We start from the raw sequence: 21638 nt of genomic DNA, 5'->3' as shown, positions 1-21638 counted from the left end.
AAATGAATTGTTTGTGATTAGATTCGAGTCATTTGGAGGCCGATTTGCGAGGCAAAGGCATAGCAGAGTAAAGAATTTCACGTTTTGAGGTAAGTAACAGTTATAAATCTGGTTCTGAGGGTATGAAACCCCGGATTTTTGTGTCATGTGATTATTTTGGAGGTGACACACATGCTAAGTGACGGACGTATGGGCATGCATCGAAGGTATTGTGACTTGGTCCATCCCGTGAAACTGTAAAGTTGAATAACTTGTTGTTAGCTATATGCTCTCTTTGTGTTGAAGAAATTTGATTGTAAATCAGGTTAAAAATTATGTTTAGGCTATGTGATAGTACTGTTCGGACCTACAGAGGTCGCGTACTTGTTGAATTATTTGCTAATTACTGTCTTGTACTCAGTCATGATTTTACTTGTGCATCATACCTCAGTCTTTCTTGATATTTGTTGATTCACTATGTTATCTTTGTTTGAGCTGATCTTTGTGATTTCTGAGAGCTCAAGAGACTAGGGAGGTTGAGGACTGAGTAAGGACGAGGGCCTGTCCGTGAGGTAAGGATACTATGGCACGTGCAGGATATTATAACACGTGAGTTGTCCGTGCAGCACATAAGTTATCCGTGCGGATTATGGTGCTTGAGCTGTAGGAGCCCCTCCGGAGTTTTTACACCCCAGTGAGCGCGAGTGCCCATTGAGTGTGAGTGCTGAGGGCTGAGAGCCGAGTGGTTGAGTTGTTGTGACGAGTTGAGTGACTGTTGCTTGAGAGGTTGTACTTGCTTTTCATTTGTTGTTGCATTTAGTTGCTATCTGTCATTGTTGTGAAATTTTCTAAAAGATTCTATATCCGGATTACATGAACATGAACTGTATAAAATTGATTTGACTTGAACTGATGGATTTGAAAGCATGTCTATTCTTTGCTGGAATTACTGTAAGTGAACTATAACGGTGTAGCTCGTCACTATTTTCAGTTCCTTATTTATTATTGTTACTTGCTGAGTTGATTGTACTTATACTACACCCTGTACTTTGTGTGCAGATCCAGGTGTTCCCGAATATGTGGTTTATTGAGATTGTCGGCTTGCCTAGTATTGAGATATGCGCCATCACGACATGTGAGATTTTGGGTCGTGATAAGTTGGTAGCAGAGCCTAGGTTACATAGGTCTCACGAGTCATGAGCAGGTTTAGTAGAGTCTTGCGGATCGGTACGGAGATGTTTGTACTTATCTTCGAGAGGCTGCAGAACCCTTAGGAAAATTTCACTTTATTGTATTCTGTCATGTGAATTTGTTTATTCCGGAAACTAAATTTTTGTTATTATATTCTCTCACATATAGTGAGGATATGTACTATCGGATCAGATGGTCAGCCACCAGTTCCACCAGTTTGGGCCGCGAGAGGCCGGGGCCGTGGTAGAGGCCGAATCCGTGGTAGGGGTCGGGGCTGAGATAGAGGTCGAGGTGTAGTTCGTACCACAGTTGGACCCGCACCTGTAGTACCACCAGTTGCTCCAGGTTAGGAGCAGATTCCAGATATAGTAGAGCCGACAGGACCAGCTTAGGCACCAGTTGTGCCTATTGAGATTCCAGGCCTTCAGGAGACTTTGGCTCAGATATTGACAATTTACACTGGTCTTGCTCAGATGGTTTCGACTCAGGCCGGGGGAGGTACTCAAACCTCTGTTGCTCGTACTCTAGACCAGGTAGTACATGGACTTTATATACCGGGGGCACCACCAGCCTAGCCGGTTGCAGCTGCTCAGGCCCCTATAGTTCCTGTTATGGCAGATGATGAGCAGAGGAGACTTGAGAGATTTCAAACTCCACCATTCAGCGGTGTTGAGTCAGAGGATGCTCAGGGTTTTCTGGATAAGTGTCAACGGATGCTTCAGACAATGGGTATTCTAGAGACCAGTGGGGTCTCGTTCACTACTTTTTAGTTTTTTGGGGTTGCCTTCTGATGGTGGGAGGCTTACGAGAGGTGTAGGCCGGTCGGTGCAACACCCCTTTCCTGCTAGCAGTTCTCCAGTCTATTCCTGGAGAAGTTCGTGCCTCAGTCCCGCAGATAGGAGCTGCACAGGCAGTTCGAGCACTCAAAGAATAAGGAATCTCAAAATACTCACGTTGGAACTGAAGTTGAGTTAGCAGTAAATGTTGCATCAAATGAAACCAAGGAAGCAAGTGATGCTGGTTAGCATCACAACAAGAAAAGGCAGAGACAGGAAATTCTGATCAATCAGCAAAAGTTAAAACTCAAACTAAAAGTTGTGATGGTGGCAACATATAAGTAAAGATAAAACAGGATTTAGTTTTCATCTTTTTTCTCTATAAGCAGCTGACGGAAGGGGAGACTTAGAGCAACAATAAATAATAGGAGGAATTGCCTCAATATTCAGAATCGAATCCAATTAAGGAAAACTATTTTTTTTATAACAGATCAGGATCATACTTGTAACGACACCATCTAGTGTAGTGGCTTCAGCTACACCATAGCAAATATATCAACGGGCTGGGCCTCCCCCTCTAGGGCGCCCTTTACCCACCTGTCCTCCACCTCTAACTGGTTGTGCACATGGAGTATTAACTGGAATAAATCTTGTAGCTTGAGTGCTCTGATGAAATCCACCCCTTCCAAGTCTGGGACAATTTCTCTTGAAGTGTCTAGTATCATTACACTCATAACAACCCCTCTGCGGGTTCGGCTGCTCACACTGAGTTTGTGCCGGATAACTGGAATATCCATTATAGGAACCCCATGCCGGTGGTGTATTAAAAGAACTTACTGGAACACCCCAAGTATTCTGATATTGTTTCCATGACCCCGTTGCTACTGAAATGTAGAATTATAAAGGATGCGGGAATACCACAAGTCCCACCATCCTCAGACAGATGGACAGTCCGAGCGTACTATTCAGATCTTGTAGGATATGCTCCGCGCCTGTGTTATTAACTTTGGAGGTTCTTGGGATCAGATTTTGTCGTTAGCGGAGTTTGCCTACAATAACAGCTACCAGTCGAGCATTCAAATGGCTCCCTATGAGGCATTATATGGTAGATGGTGTAGGTCGCCAGTTGGGTGGTTTGAGCCGGGGAAGGCTCGGTTATTGGGTACAGATTTAGTTCAGGAGGCCTTGGACAAGGTCAAGATTATACAGGATCGACTTCGCACAGCTCAGTCGAGGCAAAAGAGTTATGCCGACCGTAGAGATCTTGATGTTGCATTCATGGTCGGAGAGAGAGAGTATTACTTCGGGAATCGCCCATGAACGGTGTGATGAGGTTCGGAAAGAAGGGCAAGTTGAGTCCTAGGTATATCGGACCTTTTGAGATTTTGGAGAGAGTGGGAGATGTGGCTTATAGGCTTGCGTTGCCACCTAGTTTAGCAATTATTCATCCGATATTCCATGTGTCCATGCTTTAAAAGTATCACGGCGATCCGTCTCATGTGTTAGATTTCAGCTCTGTCCAGTTGTACAAGGATTTGACTTACGAGGAGGAGCCGGTGGCAATTTTAGCCCGGCAAGTTCACTAGTTGAGATCAAAGAGTTACCCTTCAGTTCGAGTGCAGTGGCGAGGTCAGCCTATTGAGGAAGCTACTTGGGAGTCCGAGTCCAATATGCAGAGTAGATATCCCCACCTTTTCACCAACCCAGGTACTTTTTTATGTCCGTTCGAGAACGAACAGTTGTTTTAGAGGTGGAGAATGTGATGAACCAAAAGGTCATCTTATGTTTTAGAACTCGAATCTGCAGTCGTAAGCCTTAAAAATATCATTTTTACCCTCATCAATTTGGTGCGCAGTCCGGCAGGTTTTCGAAAAGCTTTTATGTTAAAAATTAATGAAAATAAGAATTTTTGCCTTAAAAGTTAATTTTAGTTGAATTGGGTCAATATTTTTGGTAAACGAGCCCGGATCCATACTTTGATGGTCCCGGTAGGTCCGTATCGAATTATGGGACTTGGACGTATGCCCGGAATCGAATTCGGAGGTCCCTAGCTTGAGTCATGATTTTTTGATGAAAATTAAAAGTTTGAAAATTATTTGTTTTTAAGAATTGATTGATATTTGGCATTGTTAGTATCAGGACCGTATTTTGGTTCCGGAGCCATGTACATGTTCATTATGATATTTAAGACTTGTCTGTGAAATTTGGTGAGAAACGGAGTTGATTTGATGTGATTCGGATGTCCAGTTGAGAAAATTAAAATCTTAAAGTGTTCTTGAGAATTTCATTTTATTTGGTATTAAATTCGTAGTTTTAGGTGTTATTTTGGCGATTTGATCGAGCGAGAAAGTTCGTACGATATTTTTAGACTTGTGTGCATGTTTGGTTTGGATCCCCGAGGGGTCGGGTGAGTTTCGGATAGGCTACGGAGTGAGATTTGTCTTGGAAAACACTGTTGGGCATTTGATATTATTGCAGGCCTCTGAGCTCGTATTTGCGAGATCAGACATCGCAATTGCGACCTGCTCCAGCTCTTCGACCATTAATTTTGTAGCATCGGAATCATCGGGGATTATAAAGGATCGGGGGACCCTGTAATTGTCCATTTCGCCAATCCTCTGCTTATCTGGTTGGGTCGAGGCTCGCATCGGTGATTTCTATTTGGCCTCTTATTTTGCTTCCAACCTTGACTCATTTGATGTTGCAAGTGTTGATATCGGAATTACTTCATCGATTGCAAACATATCTTTTGCGGCCGATTGTTCTCCGTAAATCGTCTTGATCCCTCATGGCATTCGGAAATTTAATATCTGGTGAAGGGTCGAAGGCACTGACCTCATGTTGTGGATCCATGGCCTCCCGAACAGGGCGTTATATCTCATGTCACCCTCGATCACATAAACTTGACTTCCTGGATGGTTCCGGCGGAATTGACTGGTAATGTTATTTCCCCTTTAGTGGTTTCACATGCCATGTTGAATCCATTCAGGACTCGGACTGCGGGTACAATTTGGTCTTGTAGACCGAGTTGTTCCACAAGTTTTGATCGGATGATGTTGGCCGAGCTACCTGGATCAATTAACAAACATTTAACCCGAATTTTATTCACGAGTACAGAAATTACCAGTGCATCATTGTGGGGATGTACGATCCCTTCGGCGTCCTCATCGTTGAAAGATAAAGTTCCTTCCGGTACGTAGTCTCAAGTTCATTTTTCCCTAGTGATGGATAATTTGGTGCGTTTCAACATCGGCCCATTTGGGATATCAACCCCGTCGATGATCATGTTGATGACGTGCTGAGGTTCTTCTTGTTTTACCCGTTTGCTAGAATCCTTGTTTCTGAAGTGATTCTTGGCTAGGTCGCTCAAGAATTCTTGAAGGTGCGCATTGTTGAATAGACGAGCTACTTCCTCTCTCAGTTGTCGACAATCTTCGGTTATGTGACCGTGAGTGTCATGATATTTGCACATCTGGTTAGGATCCCTTTGGTTTGGATCGGTCTATAGAGGTTGAGGCCATTTGGTATCTTTGATGCGCCTGATAGCTGATACGATGACGGCAGTATCAACATTAAAGTTATATTCTGATAGCCTTGGTGCGTCTTTGGGCTCGATGGGTCTGTCAAAGCCATTTTTGGTCATAAGTCACATGTTGTTCTGACCTCGGTCATTTCTCCTTTAGTTTCTCATGGAGTTACGCCCGGACCCATTGCCTCACCAATTCCTATTATATGGTTGATACCGATCTCTATTCATCCTTGGTTCCCGGTCAATATCTCTCTTGCTTCTTTCGACGGGTCTGATAGGATAGACGGACCCGAAAGGAGCCCCGAGTTGATCGTCTTCGACCTTGATTTTTGATTGGTACCGATTATGTACATCGGCCCAAATAACAGTCGGGTACTCTATTAGATTCTGTTTTAACTATTGTGAAGCCACCGAGCTTCGAACGTTGAGCCCTTGGGTAAAGGATTGAACGGTCCATTCATTAGCGACTGGTGGTAGGTCCATCCGTTCCATTTGGAATCGAGATACGAATTCTCTGAGCATTTCATTGTCCTTCTGCCTTACTTTGAAAAGGTCTGACTTCCTGATTTTGACCTTGATGGCTCCGACGTGTGCCTTTACAAAAGAATCTGCAAGCGTAGAAAAATAGTCAATAAAATTAGGTGGCAAATTGTGATACCATATCATGGCTCCCTTAGACAGGGTCTCTCCAAATTTCTTTAACTAAACGGATTCGATTTCAACAAAATTTGCAACATTTCGAAGATCATTTGTAGACTGATCCCTTCCCCTTCAACGTTTTGTGTGTTTTGAGTTGTTGATCGGACTCCACCACAAATGCTATTTTTTTAGATCAGTAGGCAAGTTTGTATCGATAGCCATATGTGACGATCGGAATTCCAGCGGGATCCGCATGTGGTATCTCGTTACCGGGTACTAAGTTGTTATTTTCATCTTGGTGACCGGACTCGTTGTCAACGTGCAGAGGTACTGATCGAGAATTTGACATTTTTGTGTTTTAGCCTGGAATCAAAGACACTTCAAAGAGCAAGTGTAAAGCAGTGTGTGTTATCGATATTTGTATCAAATAATCACTATTATCCTCAGCCCTGTAGTGGGCGCCAAACTGTTTACCCTAAAATCGGATAACAATTGAATTTATGCGCGATTTTAAGGATACGTGATATAACTTGATACAACTGAGAGAACAAATTAATATTGAAATTAATGAGAAGAAAATAAATACAAACCACACAAGTTGGACAGCCTTAGCCTTGAAGGTTGGTCACTCTCTAGTCAAGAAATGCCACAATCAGTGCCGGAACAGAGCAATGAGATAATAATTAGAAATGACAGTTTATTGCTTTGGGATGCGTGTTATAATGTGTTTTACAAATAATCAAACCCCCTTTTATATAGTAGGGGAGTCCCACTCTTGATATAATTCTATTAAAGGTATAAAATCACATAATTTATTAATTAATCTGACTCTCCTTGATACGTGCCGAGATTTTCGCCATGATATCTAACCAATTGCGGATATTTTGGCCTTCCGTTATTTGTCTCGACAAAGTTTCCTCAATTTTGTTCGGTATCGGAGTCACGAGCTCAATGATTTAACTTCTCACCTTGGTTCGATATAACCCGAGGTCGGGATTCGACCTATCACGTTTTTGTCTCGACTGGTCATACAATAGACGAGCCCGGTTTTGACCATATACAGGGGTGGATCAACACTATTGGAGGCCTAAAGCCAAACTAGCATAAGAGGTCTTTAATCGTTTTTCCAAAAAAAAAAAAAAAAACTTTATTATATACTATAATTTATTTAAAATCTAATTTTCTAGCTTTTTGAGATGCAAAATTATGAATAATTATATTGTTATAAATTTCTTCTAATAATTCCTTTTCAATCGGTAATATAGCTATTCCATTCAATCTTTCTTACGCCATAGTTAATTTTAAGTAAGATTTTATCAATTTTAGTTTTAAAAAGTTTCTTTCAAGTTTCTAGTTTGTGGTCGAGGGCGGCCAGTGGCAATTGTTACAAAAACTGGTATTATTATTCTATAAGCAACATAAGCATTTGAAAAGGAACTAAAAAAAAATTCTGATTGAGTATATGGACTAGAGTACTATCATATGTTCTTTTTTGGGATTGTATCAATGATTCAACTTTTCTTTTCTTAAGTTTTGAATAACCAGATTCATACTTTCTATTTGACATATTTAAATTTTGATAAATATTAAAAGGATAATATATGCATACGCATTGAAATATCAAGAAAACAAATATTAGATGAAAACCAATACTAAAAAGTTGGAATAGAAGAACCTAATTCATAAACTTGATGTGAAAATAAATATTTGTTGCTTTCGCAATATATTTCTCGTAGGCTTTAACTTGATAGATGAAAAATACAGAACAATAGGATCTCTTGGAGGCATAAAGGAAAAATATAATAGTTGTAACGTTTGGTAAGAACCGAGAAACATTAAAAAAATAAATATTGTGAAAACCCAAAAAAAAAAGTGAAAAGATTTACATAATATTTAATAAGGAAAAGACATAATCACTTGATTCTTTTCATAAATTTTGCATTTACATGTAAGGGGCCCAATTTTAAGGAACATAGATATTTTTCCTTTTTGGTTTTTACCAAGATATGTAATCAGAGAAAATAATTAATTTAAAAATAATTATAGGGTAAAAAGTGGGGGCACTAAAGTTGGGAGCCTAAAGCTTGGGTTTCAGTGATTTTACCCAAAAGCCGGCTTTGTCCTGTACACTAAGAAGAAAATTTAATCAAAAGATAAGATCACAACAGTTAACATGAAAGGTATGATAAAATTGTATGTCAAAATTTAATCAGCTATAGAGTCAGATTTACAGGAGGTAGTCATGAGGAACAAGCCCAGAGAGACGGGACGGAGCTAGCATAGGACTTGCGGTGGAATGTTAAGAAGATGGATTTAAATAGAATTGGTAGCAATCAAATTAGGGTAGGATACAACCCTTCATTTTGTAGACACCTTTTCATTAAAAAAAAACTACTAGTTAATTTTATTTAAACAAAACTCCAACATGGCTTTTATAGAAACTCAAAAAAGGATTGTTACTTCTTTGTTGAAGAAGCTGCCAACAATACACCAAGCAATGGAGTTTTAAGTATATATATATATATATATATATATATAGAGAGAGAGAGAGAGAGAGAGAGAGATAGATAGATAGATAGATAGATAGATAGATAGATTTATGATTTGACAGGCAGAATCCTGGAAAGGGCCGGATCCAAAAAGTATGATATAGAGAGTCTAACCTAATACAAGTATTAGTAGTTGCTTCCACGAAAATTTTTAATTCCTATGATGAAGAAGAAAAAATTTCCAATTTGTCCAATAAGACAAGGGGTCCCAGCATATACTCGCACGTAACAACTAAGAAATAAGATGGAAAAATAATAACACTATAACAGAATAGAACTAATAGTGTACAACGAAAGTTCCAACTAAGAGTTAACTTATAATACGCGAATACTGTTGATTGCATGCAACTTGTGTAGATTTAAAACATACCGAATTAATATTTTAATTTTGAATCCAGCTCCGGCTAGAAATGTTATTGGAACAATATCTTCGCATAACAAGTTTGAACCACAACTGAAGAATTTGCATAATGTTTGGCACAAAGTATTGGACTACTACATATAGATTAACAAATCTTAACTAAATTAATGAAGCAGCTAGACACCCTTTGTTTACTTTCCACAAGCCAATTAACAATTAGATAAAGGAGAATGATGTGCTCAAATTTATTTTATTTTTTTGAAAAATTTATGGAAAACTGATAAATTTAGATTACTTAGGTTTGACTAAAATGAGACAAAGATAAACCGAAGGGAAAAAAAGAGAAAAAGATGAGTCATCATTTATGGTCCCAAAGGAAAGGTGAGATTATTAAGACCAAGTGATAACTCACTCGTGAGCTATGATTGTGATATCCAATACTCACCCACCCTTTTAACAAAAATCACTCTAAGGAATAAAAACTAATGGGATAGAGCAATGATTGAAACATCCTTTGAAAACAGGTGTCATCCGATGTCGTTTTACAAAAACAAAATACTGTATTTTTTAAGGAAAAAAATGTACACATATCTCTGTATAAAAAAGTAGGGATAAAAAAATATATGTATGCATTGTTGGGCTTAGTTAGCGAGATCATTAGTATAGCAATGATAAAGAGATGACATGAGACTAGGTTTACTTTCTCTTACAAGCCTAGAGACGCACATTGTTTAGAAGATGATAATTGTAGATTTCGAATGTCGTAACTGCTTTAACTTTATCGATGTGAATGGCACGCAATGAATCTCGAAAATTGACCATTGGATCATCGTAATGGATCATGTCGAGCTTAGTTCGAGTAATAGATGGTTGGGTATACAAAATATCTTATACAATATTAGTAACTGAAAAGATTTGAAAGCAACATATAAGATGTAAAATACTTTTAACCATGTGAGACGTTTTTAGAAAAATAGCATGATATTGATAAACATCAATTTGGGATAGAAATTTATGCCTTGAACCAACATATAAATTTACTTAAATAAAATTGTGACAATAGACTAACGCTGCTAGCTGCTGCTGGCATAAATTTTAGATTCGCTGTTGGTTTAGGCAAATTAATAAATTTAGAGACAGAAAACCGTGTCCTAAGATTGGTATCACTTATATTCAGTCCCCACTTATGACTTATCAACTCTTTTTACTAACTGATAAGATCACTCGGTGTAACAGGCAAAGAAACTATTGTCTTTTCTAACTTTAATAAAGTGTTTCTTTTTAGTGAGAATATCAACTCAGGAAGAATAAACAAAAGGCTATAAATAGTGGCATAGATCATAGCTCAAGGCTGTAGGAAAGAATACAAGAGAATAAGATCAAGTTTCTCTGCATGGGAGTTCTTGAAAAAACAGCAAAAATGGGAACCAAGAAAATGATATTAATGCTCCTTTTGGCTTTCTACTTTTCATGTGGTTTATATCTGGCCAAGATTTTGCCTTCTGGTACTTCTTCTTCATCTCTAATCCCTTTAATTTATACCCTTTTTCCTCTTTCATTAAACCTTATTTGCTGTTTCTTCTCTGTTTAACTCAAACAGTTGAAATGCTGATTTTCATTATTTGACGATCCATGAGCAATCCAATTTTTGTAATTTCCCTTGTTTTAATGAAGGGATATGTGCTTTTACTTGTCATCTAAATCATAGAGTAGGTAAGTTTCCCCAGCCAAATTTTTTCCCCTAAGAGCACTAGTTCCTGCTTTGGAATTCTTCAGAGAAAGCAGCCCAGTGCACTAAGTCCCGCTGTGTGGGGTCTAAAGATAGACCGGATTACAAGTGTCTATTGTACGCAATCTTATCTAGGCTCTTTTCATGGCTTGAACTTGTGGCCTCCTGATCACATGGCATCAACTTTATCAGTTACGTCAAGACTCCGAATTCTTTGGAAAGTAATCAAGAAAATAAAATTGGTAGGTCACAATAAGGTGTTGAATTATATTGTTGTGATGTATAGTTTCCTAATATTCCATATATTGCGTATAAAAAACCATATCCTAAACCAATTGTCACTTTCCTTGTGGTGGTGGGGGGCTAAAGGTAAGGAAGGGAGTTCAACTGAATTCCTTCACTGGAAAATCATATTCTGCAGGTAGAAAAAACATAATCATTTTGCATATATATATATATATATATATATATATATATAAATATATATATATTGTTTTGTTAAATTTACTTAACATAAGAGAAGTTTCTACCTTTAGTAGCAAAGGTAGTTTAAAAATTACTTTAGGTAATAGGTTTGAATCCCAAGTGCGGCATTCTATTCCCTCGCCGCAATGGAGATAGGGGGCTCTTTCTTTCTATTCCTTATTGATGTGCCTCAATTTCTTAGTGTTGTAAACTTTTGCTCAATTTGATGGCATTTGAGGATTTCAATTTTAAACTGATGGTTATCTGCAAATTGTGTATCTGATAATTAATGTGTATTACAGAATCTTTAATTCACAGAAATCTTCTATTTTGTAGATAACAAAGAAGCAGTAGTAGAAGAACAAGTTAATAATCATAATGTTGATGAAAAGATAGAAATAGATGTTAACAGCAAATATGGCCATGCTGAAGCTCATTTTGGTGGTAAAGGAGGAAATGGAGGGGAAGAATCTCGATCTCCTTCGAATCAGGGATCGTCGAATGTCATACCAATTTATGCTGCAAACGCGCACCACAATCACCATCGTAGTGCTGCAAACTGCCACAGAAACCACAATGAATATTTAGCCTTCTTGGCTGCAATGTTCTTCGCTTGCATTGTACTTAAAGACCTTGTGTTTATTGCGTAAAAAGAGAGTACAACGAAGTCATTCTGAATCCCTGACTCGTCTTTTTCTAAGCCTTTGACATGTTTGACATTGGGTTAAATCGGTTGTCTGGTTTGATCCCTTCTCTTGATCTACTTAGGTTACGACTGTGTTTTGTTATATATAGGAATAGGTTGAAAACCATGTGATATGTCTAGTGATTATTGTGTACTCTGTTTGTTTCGGTTTTGATTAGCTGTGGATGTATTAGGATGTTAATTTATGTCTTTTGTTTCCACTTTTTCTACTAAACTTCCCCTGTATAACTTGTTGATTGGACAAACTTTATAATTCTGTATTCAGGATTTTATCAGCTTATCTTTCTTCATTTTTCTCCCAAATCTAGTCATTGAAGGGCTAGAGCGAGGTTTTGACCATTTCGAGGTTAAAGACTAGCTGGAAAAGTGGAATAACTTGTTGAGAACTAGTTTAATAGATCTTAGGACTTGCGAGTTATGATAAGTTCGTGATTTGTAAATGCTTGAATATATTATAAGTTTGCTCAGACACTATCATTATTTTCCCTTATTTTTGTTCTATTTGGTTAAACCAGGCAATTTAACTTTAATAGTTAAAAAATTAAGTAAGAATATAATTTAATTATGGTTAAGTAATAAATATGTTTATGCAAGTCACATATCGCATTTATTGGTTTAATATAAATAAATTAGTGTATAGGATAAATGCTCTCATTTTACAAGAGAGGACATAGATTTTCCAACCACTTCTCCTAGGAATCTTTAAAGTTAAATCAAGTGGAAAACTTCATCAGCATTTGCTATATTTCTAGAATATTAGGAAACCCATATCATAGGTGAAAATCAAGATGCCCCAATTGCCTTTCACCAACTACTATAGACTTAATATGTCAAAGAGTAGTATATATAAGCCATCCAATTATAGTCCACTGCATTTTTATAAGAAATACACATCAGATTATACCTTTTTCCAAGCTTTCTTTTTATCCTGTTTTGGATTCAAAGACATTATCTATATAAACTAACCTTTCCCTTTTAGGTTTTAAACCTAACTCATAGGCAAGTGCATGTATTTTCTTACTTAGATTAGTAGATAGACGTGCCCCATCTGCTACTTTGTTCTAAAAGCATCATTCTTCCCTTTTCTTTTTTATCAAAGTTAGTTATCTTTGTTTAGTTGGAAATGAATACTATAAGAGATGGGAATCAATAAAATAAATGGTACAAGACTTTCCAGCCACAGATTTGTTTCCTCAAGTAATGAGAAGTTTAAAGATGTATGCTTTGTTCATTTCTTTTTTTTCTTTTTTTTATAATGACGGTGTTCGGACCAACTTACGTGCAACTCGATTAATTCCACCAGATAACTTCTACATCTCATCAACACAGATAAATACCGAACAACTCTGGCCACCAAGACTTAGACAGATGGATGTATACTTATTTCTCATTCATCAACACAAAAGAAATAAGAAAATTCTAGTGAGTATGTGAGATTCCTTTCTTCTAGAGGTTGGATATGTAGAATTCTCTATCTTCTTCTTGTTCAGCAGTCAAAGGTAATTTGCCTTTTGAATTTAATAGCGAGTGTTCAAAGTACCTGCCTATGTTAGGTTCAACAAGTAAGATCCTTCTCCCTCCAAATGTTTGATATAGAAGGGTAGTAGAGGCGGAATCAGAATTTCAAGCTTATGGGTTGGGGATTCTAATCATTTTAAGTTATTAGGTTCTAAATTAATAATTTATACATATTTAATGGATTTTTTAAGACAAATACAAAGTTCAAATCAAAGCTATTGGGTTTGACCGAATCGGCGAACCCGCTCCCGACACTCTAGCTCCGCTCCGAAGAGAAGTGAAAATCCATCCTTCCTCCTTTTTGTCTCACAGTTGCAAGGAAAATAACTTCCGTCAATAAGCGAAGACAGTCATCTTTCCCTTATGATGAAAAATATTTTTCTTAGAAGATGTTTTCTAGTAATCAAATACTAGAAAAATAACTTTTTTATTTAAAACATTTTCCTGGAAAACGACTTTCATCATACCAAGCACCCCGTATATTAACATACCAACTTTTACTTAATTCCTCTTTGCTCATACTTCCTAACCAAATATTTTACTTTCCCTGTTGGAACTCCCTCTTCTTTTATTCCTTTCAGCAGAAGAGAATTGATATATGATTTCTCCACAACATCTACTCAAAGTTCAAGATTTGAAAAGAACTTATTCTCATCTGATGCATACTTTGATTTAAATGTGTAACATAACCTTAAGCAGAAAATTCAAACTTGGCATATACTATAAGTCATTTCTTTCCACATCTAAAATTCATGCTCAGAATCAAGTATTTAACTCCAAAATATCCAGACATATAAATTGTTCGGGGAATAAAGGGTGAAAACTTAAGGACACTTGTGAAGACAAAACATAAAGAAGCTACTTTCAAACGTTTGTGAATCATAAACTTAGACAAATAAGCCCAGAAATGTATCAAACAACTCATTCTAGCTTTAGATTAAGGGTGTCTAAACGTGAAGAATTCCTCAATGAGGTGGAACTAATCTATTGTATCCGAGTTCTAAAGCTAGAAGCATGGTATGTGGAAAACAGATACATCAAACACCAATAATTGGCACATATGAATAGAAGCTTGGCACGAGTTCAGTCGAACCCAAAACTTTGCTCAAACAGTACATTTGTGTTAAGAAATTCATTAAATATGTACAAATATTAAATTTAGAACCCATTTATAAGCACTTGTAGTCATCGTTCTAAAATCCAGAACTAAGTTAAAATCCTGGTTCCGCCTCAGTATGAAATAACATATAATTTAAGTGATCCTGAGTAAGAAAAGTGCCAAAAGTATGAAACCCCAGGTCAATCAAGATATATAGACCTCCACTCATACACTAAGATATTTGGTAAGAATGGCCAATGCTTAATGCTTTTTCAACCTGATTGATCTGGGTGTCTAAGAACTATAGGAGTACTTGTCAACTCATTCCTAGGACAACGCCATTAGATATGCATAAAGATCATCTAGTACCCTATACTCTGAAAAAGAAAAAAGATACTTCATCCAAACTAAATTTTTGATAATGAAACAGATCTGGGTAAGGCGAAAATTAAGTAGCTACATCCTATGATGTAATAAGGAGTTTAACCTATGTGCAATATGACAATGAAAAATGGGATGTTCGTAGTTCTTTAAGACGCTATTTGTCTGCAGAAAGCAAAAGATATTCCAGAAGCGGCAAGCTGGAGACGTGGCGAGTACAAAGACTTTGGTAGCCAGAGAGAAAAGTATGAATAATCCTATATGATGTTATGAGTTATGACATTCAGAGTTACAAATCTGGCCAACACTTTTTCAATCAGCTAGCAGGTACGTATAACAAACTAATCTAATCACCATCCGGGAAGGATGTCAAAGGAACCAATTTCACTGTTCTAGTTTATATCAGATGAATAAGGTTTGAAGCAACAATTCATCCTATCAGTAAATATCAATTGTGTCCTTCAAAACTGTGAGAGGAGTTCAAGCTTACGAGCTTGGAAGAATTTGCAACGGCCTTTCCCACTTGACTCGATATCTTCACTTTTCCTCTTTACACCTGTGAAACCAATATCAGTTAGCTTCACCTGCCGCTTACTAGCTCTTCCGTTGGATTCATCTTCATCATTAGCATCAGACTCCCTATGGAAACCACATAAAAAGGATCCACATTAAACAATAATAGCTCTCACTCGTTTCCTAGTTCCAACTCTCTATTAAAAGCCGTAGAAGAAACCTATCAGAAGAATAGCTCAATAGAGACGAGGATGCTTTTTCTTTCTTTTAAAGAATGTTTTCTTATCCCGACACATTTCCAATGGTTATAAGCATGAAAAGAATTTGAAGGAAAAAATAGACCAATTGATATGATTAACCACACAGAGGGATTTGAGGAGAAAGAAAAACAATGAGATGCTAAATAAAGGATCCCTGCATGCTCCAATTGCATATTAAAGTTGAATCATGTGAAATGTTTTATGGGAGTTATAAATGGACTCACCATAGTACTTCAACATTATCCTTGGAGTATGAATTACATGTTCCCCAGCTGAAACGGACCAAAGTTGGGAAACCAAAAACTATGTGTTTGTGATGATCCAGCCAAGCTTTTGTCTCAGGATCTACAGGCAAAAATGGATGCCAAATTTCCCCATCCATTTTGAGTAAGATATTAGAATCTAGCAACATATATTCCCAACTATAACTGAATGGAAATAAAAAAATACCTCCAGGATATCCAGATCCAAAGTTCTTATGCATGTTCTCAGCAGTTTCATCAAGCACCCAATCCCGCAACGCTCGGTCCCTAGTAACCTGAGAGATGGTTCAAAATGACATTAAGAATTGTACATTCAGATTTAGTCTAGCAAAGGGAGATGAATAGAGCGAGACAAAGTTGCAGATGTCAAGTCACCTTTGCAACAATACTGGCTCCACTTACGACGGGGTAAAGACTGTCAGCTTTTTTCGCAACAACAAATTTGATTGTTGGAAATATTTCAGAGAGCTTCACTCTGTACTTTTCAGGATCACCAACAGTATCCACATAAACCTGAAATGGATTCATTAGTGCATTGCTTCTGACAGTGTCTAAATAACTTGGGGAGTAAAATATACACTTCATTTGTAAATGTTATTTGTTTCCTTTTTGCTTCTTAGTGAAGTACAGGCATCCAGGAAATCGACCGATGTGTTCTGGAGCAATTTATACCATATAGTATACTAACAAAAGTAAAGGTGTGATGACCAAAATCAAAGCAGCTATATTCTATTTGGTTAGATATATTGGGTTGTCTGTGGCAGAGAGAGCACAGCATGCACATACCCATAGAGGAGAATGTTGCATTCTGAAAAAGTAAATTTGGAAATGTTGAGGTCTGACAAATATATGTGGACAAAAGATGCCATCACCTGTAGGACTCTAGGTTGAGCTTGGAGCTGCTAAGAGCTAGGTAAACTGCAAAGAGTTTAGTCTGGTTGTGTATGTGTCTTAAATTTTAACATAAAAGAGTTTCGTTCCAGCGGTATGTTATGTACATCGCAGCCTCATCTATCAGGTATAGCAAAATGGCTAAAGGTTGAATTTTAGAAGCTGGTACATAAGTTTGTCAATCAAGAAAAAGATAACCTGTAGATATCCGGAGCTGAAGGAGCCAGATTTCTGTAATACATATTTTGGTTAGAATAACTTCATGACCATGAGCAATGCGAAGCATAGTCGGTCTCAAGCCCAAATAAAGGAGGAGAGTTTGTAGTGAGTAGACGAACAGCATAAAATTAGTCTAATTATGATGAATCCTCTAAATGGGTTATGCATGATTCCTATAGCCGAACTCAACTAGTTTAGGATTGATTGATTTATATTTTGGTTCAAATAGCAAGGATGGTTGAAGTACAGTTCCTCTATCTGACTTATTTCAGTTTTTCTGTCCCCTCTCTTAACAGTCAGAGAACAGGATCTCTATGTACGCTACAACAACAACAACAACAACAACCCAGTATAATCCCACTAGTGGGGTCTGGGGAGGGTAGTGTGTACGCAGACCTTACCCCTACCTTGGGGTAGAGAGGCTGTTTCCGATAGACTCTCGGCTCCCTCCCTCCAAGAACTCCTCACCTTGCTCTTGGGGTGACTCGAACTCACAACCTCTTGGTTGGAAGTGGAGGGTGCTTACCACTAGAGCAACCCACTCTTGTCAGGATCTCTATGAACGCTAACTAGCGAAAAAGAAACAGGAGCCATAAAACAGAAATTCTCATTCTTCTCATCTTCGTTCCTTATTTTGATCTCTTAGCGGGGATTGGGTGGAGTAAGGAGTGGTAGGACACACATTTAACTTTTTATTCAACCATCAACCAAAGCATCAAATAAACTAAACCAGGAAATGAAGTCGGAAGGTTGAATGTAGAGTTAGCTTGTAGTCAGCACCATAATAGTCTCCCAAATACAAGCAGCACAACCAGGGAAAGAAGTTGGAGAGCTGAGTGGTATGTTGTAAACACATCTGATAGAGTAACAGTGAGTAATCAGTTTCCTGATCAGCACCACTGCAGAGTTGGTTGGTTTGGCTCTACCAACATGATTCAAGTAATTCAACTTATCCCTTTCTCTTCTTTTATGCTGTGGTGTTCCATATGACCAACTTGAGTCGGGGTTGTTTGATAGACATCTACTTACCACCAGAAATCGCCCTATTATTCTGTTGGATTCCCATCTTTGTTTGTAGATCAAAAGGGATAATTCGTAAGCCCAGAGGCTCAAATAGCATAGCAAATGCACTTGAAGTCCTTCCTTGACTCTAGGGGTGGCAAACGGACGGGTTGGGTCGGATATGGGCGGTCTAAAACAGGTAATGCAAAAAACGGATAAATCATCCGACCTAACCCATATTAAATTCGGATAAAAAATGATTTAAACGACGGATAATATGGATATCTATATTATCCATGACTTCTTGAATATGATCACTTTTGGGAGAATTTCTAGTCTCTCATACTTGATGAAGCTCCAATTTGAGGCTTTACAAATGTAAAAGTTAAACCCATTAGTTATCCTTTGGTTATCCATTTTCTAAGTGGATAATATGGTTCTTATCCATATTTGACCCGTTTTTAAAAAGTTTATTATCCAACCCATTTTTAATGGATAATATGAGTGGATAACTGTTTTCTTTTAACTATTTTGTCACCACTACTTGACTCTCTATAATTTATAGTATTATTTCCTTACTTCACCACCCCCACCCCCAAAACAAGAAGGGGCATATCTTCTTCTGCACCAATTTTCAGTAAAAACTGGGACAAACTAAGTTGGCCGTACACATATTCCACGAAAATGTAAGTTTCCCCTTTTGCTAAAAGAATACACAAGCGAGTGCAACATAGACAAGTTCAAGGGAGGCAAGTTTATCGAATTCAAAATAAGATAATTTTACCTCAGTTAAAAGAACACCAAGGTCCAGTGCCTTCCTTACAAGGCCAATTGCAGAATTATGTGATATTACATTAAGATTTATTTTGGTTCTGTCAATAAGTAGAAAGGAAAAAAAAAGTGAGGAGTTGATAAAATTGGAGTATGATAAACCAAAAGAGAGTTTTGTACAAACTTCTTTAACATCTTGGCTGAGAGATCTCTTGGATCTATCACATCAACCGCCCATCCGATGGATTCATTTGTCTTTAATTCCTCAAATAATTCTTCCCTCTTCTCTTCTTTCAAAGTCTTCGAGTCTGTATTGTTTATCCCAAAAAAGAAAAACAAGTTCTTGAGTCTGCATGAACATGAAAGAAATTTGCAGGTAATATAGTTATTTGTTATATGTAGAGAAAACAACATGAAATCTTATGCCAATCATCCAATATTTTCTCTAACATTTTAATCAGGATATATAGCTTCTTTTTGTTACATTCACCCGGCTGAGGATTTGCTGTAAAATTTTAAATGAACATCTTCGCACTTTAAGGAAAGGCAGTCTTATAATTCTATACAAAACGCCTCTATGTGGATTCAGTTATCACAGACTCAATAGGAAGAAAGGAAAGGAAAAGAGAAAGGAACAACTATGAAAAGTGAAATAGTGATCCTCACTTTCTCTGAGTTGAGAGAAAAGAAAACAAATCCTAGAAGTCTCAAGAAGCAATGAGAAAGGTGCAGTTGCTTATATATAACCGAAAAAAATGAGAATGAAGAGATGTTAACGGGAGACCATATTTTAAATAAGTAACCCTTTTAGTGGACAGTTTGATGTGGCAGCTTCTAATACCGTTAATCACTACAAAACCTATAAACATCTAAAACATGAAAACCTAGATAGAATGAAATGGGAGGCTTATTCAATCGAACGCATCGTTATAATTCAATTACACTTGTAAAATTACTACAAATCAAAATGCACATATTGTTTGCACGCTCTGAAAAAATGTGTGCCTTTACAGACTGGCACACTCCTAAAACAGCATTGCTTTTGTTAGTACAAGTAAATTTAGTGCTGATTCTAATATTCAAGTAAGCTGATTTCTGTTGAAGCGTCCATTTACTAGGTGAATGCTGAATAGTTTTTGCAATAGCTTTTCTCTTTATTGAGCTCAGCATTTCTTTTAAATGTGTTAATAGTTCTTCATTGCACTAAATTGTAATTCAGAAAGAAAGAGACAACATTTTAGAATGATCTTCTTTGGTCATCCAAATAAACAATGAATTTAGCTGACTAATAAGCACCTTCTTTCTTTAACTTTTCTTTTTTCTCCTCGCATTACAACCTTCAAACAGATCTAAGCTGACTACTCTTCATATGACATAAAAGATTAGAGAAGCAGAGAGTGAATATGCAACTTTGCAATAAAAAATGGCAATGGCCTTTAGCTTAAAAGTCTTTTCACATAAATGTGACATAGTATACATTGATTATTGTCTTTAAAAAAACTGCAAGCACAGTGCCCATTTCGAAGTACGTCATCATCAAATCAAAATTCAAGAACAAGCAGACCCTCCATCAGCAAGAATGAGTAGACATAAACTATATAAATCTTTAGAGATACCTTGAATCCAAATCCAACGAAGATCAAAGAGTGAAGGTGGAACAACAACAATTATGCCTCAATCCTAACTAGTTGACATAGACTATATGAATCTTCTACATCCATTCTGCTCTATTTGGACCCGAATTTTCCTATCTAACATTTATATCCTGGCACGGATAATAGAGCATACCTAGGAGATTACATCCTGATATATTCAATATTATAATGAGGATTCACTGTAAATTTGGCTAGTTTTACGTTGCGGGTCAACCTAGCACAGTTATCCCCCTTTATTTGGGGCTTTGGGCTGGCAATGTAAGCTCAGCTAGAAAAATGAAACAAAAAAAAAAGTAGAAATCTTAATTAGTAGTAACCTGCAAATTGTAAAGTGGAAAGAGTCTTCTGGTAAGAGCGGGCACAGTAGAGGCATCCATACACCATTGGCCCTGTAAATCACACGCAGAAATGCAGATAAAGAGTTAAAACATACGCAAAGTGAAAGGCGTCAACAGCATTCAGTGAAGAGCAAAAGAGGGGATGAATAAAGGGAAATAGAATACCTAAAACAGGACCACGACCAGCTTCGTCAATACCCATGATACAAGGTTTCGATGCCCAAATCGGGAGCTGTCCTAAAGAACCCATTTCGGCTCCAAACACAGTAGCCGCCGCTCTCAGAATCACTGCCCTTAACTTTCTATATCTATTTGCTCACTTCCCGCCAGAAAGGGGCTCCTACTCCACTCTGGATTTTTCCCCTCGTCAACTAATAGTATTTAAATCAGCAAAATGTATTTTATCACAATGATATGACTTTTAAAATTTTACTAATAATTTACATTTACCAACAAGGATTGTGGGTCTTGGATTGTAGTTGAACTTTGGGTATGAAGTCCTTTATATTATGGAGCATTTTATCCTTTAATATGGATTTTTTAGTGCATATCCAAATTTAGTTGGCCTGAATTTAATCAAACTTAAATGTAGATACCGAACATCGGGCGAGGAAAAAGAAAATTTAGCCAAAGGTGATTTATACGAAGAGGATCTTTCTATGCGACTGTTTAGATTTTGATCCCGCTAAAAGAATTATCGAGGAAAAGACGACAATCACCAAGTTTTAAAGGTAATCGTCAGAATTTCTAGCAAACTCTTGGTGATCATCAAAATTTCTCATAAGTTCCTTGCCTATCTCTAGA

At 37.3% G+C, this 21638-nt stretch overlaps 1 protein-coding gene and 1 long non-coding RNA gene across 2 annotated transcripts; one reads left to right on the top strand and one right to left on the bottom strand.

Annotated features, from left to right (window-relative positions):
• The first annotated feature begins 10262 nt into the window (after positions 1 to 10262).
• Positions 10263 to 12199, top strand: LOC104094925 (uncharacterized). Its single transcript, XR_011407994.1, has 2 exons — positions 10263 to 10529; positions 11555 to 12199. It is a non-coding gene; the product is annotated as an uncharacterized lncRNA (long non-coding RNA).
• A 2948-nt stretch (positions 12200 to 15147) lies between these two features.
• LOC104094923 (ribonuclease H2 subunit A) lies at positions 15148 to 21362 on the bottom strand. The gene is made up of 8 exons (XM_009600946.4): positions 21000 to 21362; positions 20814 to 20885; positions 19026 to 19149; positions 18855 to 18942; positions 16334 to 16471; positions 16146 to 16233; positions 15920 to 16040; positions 15148 to 15561 (listed from the first exon to the last, which is right to left on the bottom strand). Exons 1-8 carry the CDS (start codon positions 21082 to 21084, stop codon positions 15384 to 15386), a joined length of 894 nt encoding a protein of 297 aa, XP_009599241.1. The 5' UTR covers positions 21085 to 21362; the 3' UTR covers positions 15148 to 15383.
• Between the last annotated feature and the right edge of the window lie 276 nt (positions 21363 to 21638).

The sequence above is a fragment of the Nicotiana tomentosiformis genome, chromosome 5 (genome assembly GCF_000390325.3).
Source record: "Nicotiana tomentosiformis chromosome 5, ASM39032v3, whole genome shotgun sequence".
Taxonomy (NCBI): Eukaryota; Viridiplantae; Streptophyta; class Magnoliopsida; order Solanales; family Solanaceae; genus Nicotiana; species Nicotiana tomentosiformis.
This window is presented reverse-complemented; position numbering and strand designations above follow the sequence as displayed.

Bases quoted from the DNA above. Each gene is read 5' to 3' on its own strand.
- LOC104094923 (XM_009600946.4), bottom strand. From the start codon at position 21,084: ATGGGTTCTTTAGGACAGCTCCCGATTTGGGCATCGAAACCTTGTATC. The intron at 18,943-19,025 runs GTTTGTACAAAA...ACTTATTGACAG, and splicing joins TCAGCCAAGATGTTAAAGAA to AACCAAAATAAATCTTAATG. The intron at 16,472-18,854 runs GTAAAATTATCT...AATCCATTTCAG, and splicing joins TTGGTGTTCTTTTAACTGAG to GTTTATGTGGATACTGTTGG.